The sequence below is a fragment of the Crassostrea angulata genome, chromosome 3 (assembly GCF_025612915.1).
Source record: "Crassostrea angulata isolate pt1a10 chromosome 3, ASM2561291v2, whole genome shotgun sequence".
In the NCBI taxonomy this organism is placed as follows: Eukaryota; Metazoa; Mollusca; class Bivalvia; order Ostreida; family Ostreidae; genus Magallana; species Magallana angulata.
In genome coordinates, this window is record NC_069113.1 from 17,455,244 (window position 1) to 17,466,086 (window position 10,843).

A 10,843-nucleotide genomic window follows, 5' to 3' on the forward strand; every position below is an offset into this window, starting at 1 on the left:
CGCTTGAAAATCAGTAGAGGTATAATTTCGTTTGTTCATATTTTTTCACCTTGTGGGTCTCAGTCAATTCTTTCTGTCATTGAATGAAGTTTATTTGTTACTGCTTTTTTGCAAAACTCCTCACATATTTTAATCGATTTACCACCGTCATAAAGCTCCTAAACAAGACAGTAAAATATAAATTTATATCCTACTATGTTTGCAACGCCTATTTTATGTTTGCGTAGAAACTATTCTATAGCTATCGTTGTTGTCAAGACTTTTTCAGGTTAACTGCTAGGTTTTGGTATATTGATGAACGGCCAGTATTAAAAAATGCATTTTTTATATAATATTTCTTAGCGTCAGAGAGACGCCCTACAAACATGCACATGGAAACAAATGTGTTATATAAGAAATTTTTAATCATTATTTAATTCTGTTGGACAGAAATAAAAGAAGGACAGACAGGAGAATGACACTGTATTTTACTTCAGTAAAACTATGAAGCGATACTCTTTAACGTTTTTTTTGATAGTTTCTATTCAAGCATTTCTTTTATAGCCTACACCATATCATACCATTTAAATCTCATAAAATATTTAATAATATCATTGGGGTCTTATTGTGTTGCATAACAACACAATAGCACATCATTTGATTCTCATTTGCATTAGGTCAGGATAGTTTACCATCGCAAAGCATACAAAAGAATTTGACTACGCTTCGCAGCTTTGCTCAGACAGAGATAGGAATAGCTTGTGATTGACATATTACTTGTACAAAAATCTTTTACGTGAAAATAATGTTATTATTAAGGTAAAATGTAATAATGAAATAAACGTTAATGTGTTTCTTTGCAAAAATTATTTTCAAAAACAATAGGCTGATGTACACGTACACCTTTGTTCAAATGAGTGGATTATTCATGTTAAAAAATAATGAGAAAGTACACAAGCAACTCCTTTAAAGCAACTTCGGCATTGCTATTTTGCAGAGCAGATTGCCATCGTTAGGTGAAATATTATGTAACAGCAACGGTAAGCTAACGTCATTTAATTATCTTCCAACCTTAACTGAAAGTGTGCTAAACAATATCAATTTGCAAAATACTTCCGCATTTATCGCCAAATGGTTATGAAATATTTCATTATCGAACAGATTAAACTTAAGGTGGCTCTATACACCACTTTTTGATGACGCAGTGTGCAAAAAAGTAAATCTGGAAGCATGCAATTCAAGTACTGGCTGATTTAAACTGAGGCGAATTGTATGGGGACCACTCTTTTAAAAAATTTGTTAAATGAATTGTCTTAGATTTAATTTGTTGATTGTCACAAGTAATGTGACACCTTCACGTTGTGTCGTATTATTTATCGAAATAAACAATAAAATCAAGTATAATTTTTAAAATAGTTTCTTTCCAATTTCCTACATCTTACAGCGTAGCGCAGTGGGTTAGTGGGATCGTTAGAAACCTGTAGGTCATGGGTTCGATTCCCGTTGCGAACAATAAAATTGTTAACTTTCCAAAATTTTCTAAAACGTATTTTTTGGTCGAATACTGTGAAAGAAAATTCTAAACCGGTGAAAGTATTTCAATTATAATATACTTTAATCCACATTAATATTGACAGATGTTCCTTACCACCATAAGGGGATGGGAGGGTGGCTTTGAATTTTTCTCAGGTTGGAATATATAAATCCTATTAGTTAATGTTCCCCTTTATTTATGTGAATTAGTTTTGCATAAAAGCGAATAAATTCACTTATATACATGTAGGCCTATAATGAAATATGTATGTATTTATCATTCCATCATGATATTTAGGAAATTTTCTTCAACTCAGAAATGAAAAGTCCCCAAGATGTTTGGGCCTTGGGACTTAGGAACGATAACTTTTACCTGAGGAACTTTCATACCAAATAAAATTTAAAATATTTTTTGTGTTTATTTGCAATGATTTTCATTCAAATTTTTTATGTCACAGTTATTAAAATACATTTTCTTATAACATCAAGCAGCTTTTTCAGATGATTTGTCAACAGAGTAAGAAAATATGCATAATTATGTTTTGGGCAAATACTAAATAAATTGCAAAAATAACATTTTTGAATGTTAAGAAGTATTATATTCATTTTTAGGTGTCCGAAGAAAATATCCATCATATAACAAAAAAATTTCTCTCAATTTGTTAATAGTTAACTTTTTAAAAATTACTTTACTAAAAACATGAAAAAACATTTAAAAATTCTTTTAAAATACCTATAGTATCCATATCATCATTTTAATATTTGATAAGTATATGTTTTGTGGTCTTCTATTGAACATTGGAATAAACTGTGGGTGTTTAGAGCCACCTTAAAAAACACAAAGTGCCTTATAATAAAAACTAAAAAGATACAGTATGTCTTACGTTTAACCGCTCCGTTGTTTTCATATATAATGACAGTACCTTAAGATATACATACTGTACGTGTATTACTTTGTATTTTTAACCAGTTTCAAACACCTTGTGTACTGTTTCTCAATTCTCTCATATCAAGTTAACTCTGTTTTTGTTAGGTGATAACAGGCATATTCTTATGACAAAGATTTTTTAAAACTTGACTTACAATAAAAGAAGGTTTTTCTTTGAAATTACATAACTGGAAAACCCCAAAAAGTCAAGGATTTCTGCGTAAAATATTCATCCTGTTAACTTTGCATTTATAAGAGAAATATTGATAATTTTAGCAGCACTAAACAATCAAATAAAAATGTAATAATATTCGCAGTTATTATCTTTTGTCTCTGATATGAGGAAACTGCAAACCATCGTATGTCAATAACCAGTGAAAACAATGCTAACTCGGATATATTTCCTTCGTACGGAAATTTTGTAAAAAAGCCTTTGATACGTTCACTTTAAACGTGGAAATTTTTTTTTCACAAAGGTTCACTTGGTGTACACTTCAGTATTAGATACATGTACCTTTAATAGATGGCTTCTTGTAAAACTATCTGTGAATTTCTGTGTAGTAGAATTATGATGTTTCATTTCTTTTATATTAAAATATCAGAAGGCTGATAACAGTTAAGGACTTCATATATTACCTCAAAAATTAATTATGTAACGTATACATATAGAACATATTTGCAATCATGTTTAACAAAAATTAAAACAATAAGAATCACCGTACAATAAAACATTGGATGTTATGCATTGAAAATTAGATTTCTGTTCAATCATTTCCAGTGTAGACACTGAGGCCAACCCAGAGTTCATCTTGACCCATTGTTTAATGCAGACAGATGAAACATGTGTATAAAGTATCTTAATTTTTTTTATCGAAATTTCTGTATTAAATAAATAATCTTTTTTAAAATGAACGTTAAATGAACGTATTAAGATCTTCTGTCGCTTTCTGTTTAGGATGGACATTTCCTAAAATGTAAGTAGCCATTTCAGATAACTTAGCTTTTGCATGTTAATTATTATTTGAGCAATGTTGATACGCAAACTTTTAAAACGTAATTAATGAAACCTTAACTTAATTGACGTAATTGTGAAACATGAGATCTTAAAAACCATTGAAACCTGTGCATCGTCACAGACGCTTGACGTTAATTTTTTTTTCATTGTAATCGAATTATATTCCTTGTACCAAAAGAATAACAAGGTTTGTTACGGTCGCCATTTTGAATCTTCTTTTTGATCGGCCCCACTGCCACGACTTTCTTGTCGTGATTTATGAAATATAAGATGGGTACAGATATCTCGGTTCGCAACTAACTTTTTTTTTAGTATTTTTTTTTTGTATAATTAAGCTTAATCATCTATATGAAATAATGATACATTCCTCCTTTCATTAAAAATCGTGCTTCTCCGAATTCAGTTCACTGTCTCTCGATTAAGCCAGGAAAAAAACAGTTATATATATCAACGAATACTATTCTTTCAATGTAATAGGCACACATTTGCTTATTTTACTATGTAACTGATTTGAGCTTTGAAATAACAAGGCATATAATAAAATTATAAACTTTAATATTATAGAACGCAATGTTATTTTTTCCCAAGCTTACTACTGAAAACAAAGCAAAGGAATACACTCTAGCTGTCTTGACCATTTTCTGTGATATATGAAATTTTACAAAGCTCATCTCACTGGTCTGTATTGAGTTTTCCTCTCTGTGGTAAAACGATGTTTTAATATACCGAAAACTTATTGGCACGGAATTCTGAAAAATATGGTAAACAAATTGATTTGAATATGGTGTATATCATTTATACAATAAAATGATTTCTCTGGTGATTCATGCAAGATGGAAATTGCAGAAAAAATACATTCCCAGCTTAAGGGGGTTATATTATTATTTATTTTTTTGCAATGATCCTACCTTCATAGCCCGCATGAGTCATCAAAGATAGCATTTTGTTATCTACATCTTTCTTCTGATAAATCCTTGAGTTAATATTAAAGACTAGGTTAAAGTAACTAAATTATTGTTAATGTAAACAAGTGCGTAAGATAAAATAAAATAGCCAAGTCTATATAATATGGGAATTTAAAACTGATACATCATGAATGTTTCGTTTCGTGCATCCGTGTGTTTTTAGGTTGCTTGATCGATATACTGGACCGTATCAATTTTAGCCCTGTCAGTATATATATATATATATATATATATATATATATATATATATATATATATATATATATATATATATATATATATATATATATATATATATCGATGGAAAATACAATAGGTTCGCTTAAAAAATTAAAGTGAAAACACTCAGTGAATGTAAACATATATTATATATTTATACTGCCATATTCAAGTGTATTTATGTTGAAAGACTGCCAGTTTAAACGAATTAATATGTCTTTCAAATACCATTAAATTTATGCAGCCAATTGATTTAGAATATAAACGTATTGGATTAGAAAAAGGAACTCGAACACTTTTTAATAAATAAGATATGAATTTAACCAAGCTTTTTTGAACATGAATTTTACTGTTTTAAAGACGAAAGAAACATAAATATTGACATGTTATTTTAATTCATAATAGGGCGTACAAAAAATGTTAGGTACATGTAATTAGGAAATATATTTGATTTCAGGCATTTCTTATCAATCAAATCTAAATTGAAGCGAACTAGGGTTTTGCATTTTATAATCTTGTTGCAGTACATCAACAGATATATTGTTTATCTCACTATTTGTCATATGAGAACGTTCGGTGCGAAATCACAGCAATATATACTTATACCATATTGATTCAGAAGGACAGGCAAATCTAATAAACCACCACAGCTTCAGTAGAAGAGTGATTTTAATGCCAAACTGTGAATATTGTGCGCATTTGAAATTAAATCATAACAAACCACTTAAAGTAATCAACATATTATGTTGCGCTGTCGCTTATTGAGTTCAAATCTAAATTCTTAAAATTTTATTTTTGTATATATGTATATTACCCCTCCCCCCCCCATCTACCCCAACTATTCCTGTTCATAGCCCCCTCTTATTTGTAAGTGCAATTCATTTCGTGACATTAGGCTTGATCAACATTCGAAACACATTTTTTTACCAAGGAATAAAAAGGAATATCATCGTCAGAAAAAAATACTGAACATAGTATACGTGCATCGTAGAACGCCTTCGTTGTATCTTATCATATACATGACCTGCATTATCCTTATTAATGCAATTAAGGTTGGCTATACATATGAATTAGAAACTTTAAGAAATTGTGCTGTTTTTGACCAATTTCAAAATTCCAATAATCGAAGGAATGTAAATGAAATCGTTCAGATATTAAAATGATATATTATTTGTGTTACCTTAAAATTTTTATACACACTCAGTTACAAAGCCATGTTCCATTTTAATATTTTTTTCTTGAATTTTGAATATTGTTTAAAATTTGAAAGGTATCAAATATACTCTGCTATTATATAAATGTAGTACATGTATGTATAAATCATTTGGTATTATGTAAATCTTTTTATAATATTTTATTTCTCGTCTAGAATACATGGATATATTATATATGAATCAGATGTTTTCAATTAAAAACAGTTATTAGGAAATGTTGCCTTTCAAAAAGTTTCAGAGACAATAATGTTTGGTATTTACAGCAAGAACGACAGACATAAAATGTTTTTATCATTTTTGTTTTCATAAGACGATAACGTTCTAAAACGGGGTTGATAGTGTATTAGTTCATTCAAGATACGACTGTATTTAAGTTTTGAGCCGTTTTATATATTCTTATTTCTGTCTGATTTAATAGGTACTCATATCAGTTTAACTTTTTCATTGCTTATTTTATTCTAATTCTATTTAAATTCAGGTGACTTGTTTTTTTTTCCAGTATGATCATGATTAAATGACAAACGTGTCGTGATGGTTGTGTCGTACAGAATAAAATTAAACTTTACATTATTTCAAACATCTAATTATTAATACCCCATAACAGTTACTAGGAATTGCCAGGGTGTCTTTCTCAATTTGGTGTTAATTTCGCCATTATAAAAATGTACCTACCAAGTTCACATATTGGACCGTGATAACCCGGGCAGCATTTTCTAACATTCCTATAGGCCCTTACAACGACAGACAGTTTACGGGTGCTGAAAAGAAATTTAAATAAAAAATGAAATATGTTAACACATCATCCATCTTTAAAGACTAATCGATTCCTTTCCATTTGTGACCATATATATCATCTTGTAACATTTTTTATTCAAATTTCTAGTAGAAAACAGAAGCATAAAAAGAAAATGCAGTCATCAATTATACACGTAAATCTATATTTTTAGCATAGATTCGTTAAAAAAACCGCGTGAATTTAAATTTAAGAAACAAATGAGTGGTTTTTTTTAAATGTAAATATAATACATATACATGGATGTAGATTAAGAAAGAAAATAAGTTTTTCATAAGTTTTAAGATTCCTTAATTATAGATTATTTTGAGTAAGTATTAAGATTCCTTAATTATAGATTATTTTGAGCATTGTTCATCTAATTTGTAACGTACCAGACACCAAAGAACCTTCTGATACATAAATGGCCATTCTTGTACACCAGTTTAGGTAGGGTATTATAGCATTGAGGTCGTCTAAAAAAATAAGTGGTTTTAAATAATCTTTCGTATAGATTTTGCATAGACTGATATTTCTCACCAGTATTTATTGCGTTTTTTCCCATCAAAATGAACATATTATCTGGAACTTAACAAAAAGATCTCCTTAGATTTTACATGCACTACGCCAAAAATAAGAAAAAAAACTAATGCTGTAAATTTGATTAAAGAATTTGTTCTTTAAACAAATGAAACACGTACCTGTCTAATCTAGTGTAACACAACACAATACCTAGGTTGAAAAGCAGAAAGAAATGAACTAAGCCCATTGTCGGAGAGAAATTCAAGACACAGCAGGCGTTTCTCTCTTTAGCCGGCGATTGTATCGTTTGTTTAAAAATCATATAAGGAGTAGGTGTGGATATATTTTCCCCGTGATCCAAACACTTCTACTTTCATTGGAATCAATAAATCGTATCTCTTTTCATTTATTTTCATATGATTATAATACAACGTGTCCTGTTTTTGATTCACAATTTTTAACACTGTGCCTGATGGTTACGCAAGTGTCAATGTGGCATTAGCACTTCTGCACCTACGTAAGGCAATAATTTCTATCAAAAACATAATTATACACAAATAATTGACTATCACCTAAAAAATATCAATACCTTTATTGTTCGTGTGTCTAACGTTAAAAGTGAGATATTTACCTTTAAATAACAAAATCAGATTGAACATTTTTATATTTTAAAACTTTTCAAGCAATTTTGGAAACTTGCTGTTTATGGGAAAATATGGGGATGCAAAACACCAACTCCTAAAAATTGTTCATCGTCCAACTGCTTATTCAGCATACTCTTTACTATCATGTTAGAATGTATTTTTTTAATATGTCGCTGTGGGTTGCAATAAATAATCTTTTCTACATGGCGACGTGACAAGGATCAGAATTTTACATTTGGTCGTCAGTTGTTGTTCCTAAGCCTTCTTAAGCAATCATACATGTAGGTGTGAAGTAGGATACTCGACTTTACATAAGAAGAAATGTAAAATTTGAAGCTTTTCATTTAAGAAACATTATAATTTGCCGGGATACGAACATATCTGAATGCTGTTTGAAAATAAATCGTGCACTCTTTTATGTGTAATATTTGATAATTTGTGCATAAAGCACAAAGAAAACAATTAAAGTGTGTATTATGAGTTAAGCAACGTAGGGGGAAACTCTCGTCTGTTCTCAAAACTGAAAACCCAGAAACCAATTTATGAAATTCAAATCTTTAAGTTTCGATTCTTAAGAAGAACATGGTTTTTGGTAACAAACTATTTCTTTTTATATTTCAATAAAAAACCTAGTACGCTAGTGTATTGTAATATAGTCATATTTTTAGGTGTGAGGTTTAATCTCTGTCTGAAAATGTGTCGCTTGATAGTAAAGCTGAGAACACAGAGCTTTTAATTTGTCATTGGAGATAGAGATATGTATTTATGTCTTTTGGTTTTTGTGTCTTGTTTTGCACTGTTCTATGCAAATGAACGTCACAAACACAATCGCAAAAAATCTCCAAAGCTTTCAATACATGGACGTGGCTAAAAAGAAAAAAATATATTCGGAAAATATTGGTTCTGTGATGACACAGCGTCAGTCATGACCAGTTAAGAATTTTGATGAATAATAGCGAGAAATTAAAACCACGAGATTTCTGTCAATGCAGACGTCAAGCACGGTGTTATGGTCAATTACTTTGAAATGTAGTTTAATATTATCAAATGCATCGATTATCTTTTTAATTACTTGCAATTCCAATTACATTAAAGTTTTTTCAAAGTTGATTAGTTACTTATTACTTTGAAAAATGTAATTAGATACAATCCAAACACTTTAGTTTAATATTTCATTTTAGAACAAATAGATTTACAAACAGCATGGAAGTAAACAAGGAATTATGTTTTATTTACAGTTTTGCCTTTCGTTTAATCATCAATATAAAAAGTACATTATAATTAGACGCCTTTTCAAAGTTTCAACTGAGAAGAAAAGGAATAGAAATGTATTTTTAAAGTAGTGAAATAGATGATATTTTTTAAAGTACATTCAATACTCGCAATCAAAAGCATACTTTATTTCAAATTACTTCCAAATACTTTGAAAATCGAGTTCATTACGCCTTATTACAAATATCTTTCATTCAAATAACCTATCCTAATGTCTTGTGTATATTTCAAACAACATATATCTTTTTGTATTGAACTTTTGCTGTAACTTCTGACTCTCTGTGGATTCATTCAAGAAGTATGCATATTAAATTACCTTTAAAAAAAGTAATCTTTCAGATGGTCATGTGTTCGTCTGGGTTTTTTTTCTAAATTATGTCATAATATGTTTAAGGAGGGGGAAACCAAAAACACAATTTATTTTAAACGCGCAAAGTTTGATTCGCCAATATCTTCGTTCTTTACGCTAAAGGTAGCCCGTTAAGTTTACCTGATGACGTCGTATTAGTAGAGGCAGACAACATTCAATTTCCGTCAAAGTTCCAAAGCTCATGCAGAACAACGGCGAGTAGCAGAAGAAAAATACTTTTAAGCAATATTTTCAATGCATTTTTGAATTTAAAATGTAGGTTTAAACATGATCAATCATATCATAAATAATCGCGAGGAGTATGGGCCGTCGTCTTGAGCCACGATTTTTAAGTTAATCAGTTATTGTTGTTGCATGTATCAGCAAAATAGTCATTATTGTACAAATAGTCATTACTGTATGAATATTATTATATAGTATAACATTTGTATGATATATAATATAAATGTCCTGTTTGATATTTATTACAGTTAAATGTATTACATTTTTCATGTGTTATAAGATATAAAAAACAAAAATATGATTTGATAATATATGATAACATCATATTATATAACAAAATTCAACTTATCTTTACCATTATGTTCAAATAATAGATTCGAATTTTTTGCCTTTAGTATCGATAAATCGGAAGCTTAAAGGTACTGTCTTTTGTTTTATATATTTTAAACATCATTGGTACTCAAAGATTATTAATTTGTTTTTTCTCTCGATAAGCTTCGCTGATTGATAATCAATGAAAATTCATCCAAAAATTTCAGAAACTATCTGGATTTTGGGGATTTTATAATCTTGCACATGTGCATTACATTCACGCGGAATCAGGGGAGGCTCTTGAGTTTATGTTTTCACAATATCACATTTGGTCTGGATACGGTGTATCGATGTATCTATACATGTATTTCGTAAATTCCGATATGCAATGTCAACCCGTGCACGCACGGGTCAAGGCTAGCAATTCTTAATATGATGACGGTGGCTTCATATGCGTTATGTTTAGTCTTGATATTATTTTTTATTTATCGAAGGGCATTAAACTGTATGTAAATGAATCGGAGGCTGCAATGCAACACGATTTTTGTAGATAATTTATTCTATATTACTCACAAAAAAAGACAATCGACCTCATATATGTCATTTTTTATTTATAGCATAACAAATGATTGTTCACATTTTAGTACATTTAAACAAATCCTTTGCAAAAATGTTAAATAATAATTTATCTACTCAAGAATCAAATAGTTCATATTCTAGTAAAAAGCGAAATATGTAGCAAGTTTAAAGGGACATGGTCAAGTTTTTCGTCAAAAATTATTTTTCCGATGTTAATGTTTATAATGTTGTAATAGGACATTTTTAGTAGACAACCAAAACTTGAGTGTCATTCGTCGAGTTATAAACGAGTTACAG

The 10,843-nt window shown here is 29.5% G+C and overlaps 1 protein-coding gene across 1 annotated transcript; it reads right to left on the bottom strand.

Moving 5' to 3' along the window:
• Positions 1–4,079: 4,079 nt before the first annotated feature.
• LOC128179086 (uncharacterized) lies at positions 4,080–7,469 on the bottom strand. Its single transcript, XM_052846580.1, has 4 exons — positions 7,327–7,469; positions 7,021–7,101; positions 6,526–6,611; positions 4,080–4,204 (listed from the first exon to the last, which is right to left on the bottom strand). Exons 1-4 carry the CDS (start codon positions 7,467–7,469, stop codon positions 4,173–4,175), a joined length of 342 nt encoding a protein of 113 aa, XP_052702540.1. The 3' UTR covers positions 4,080–4,172.
• Positions 7,470–10,843: the final 3,374 nt, after the last annotated feature.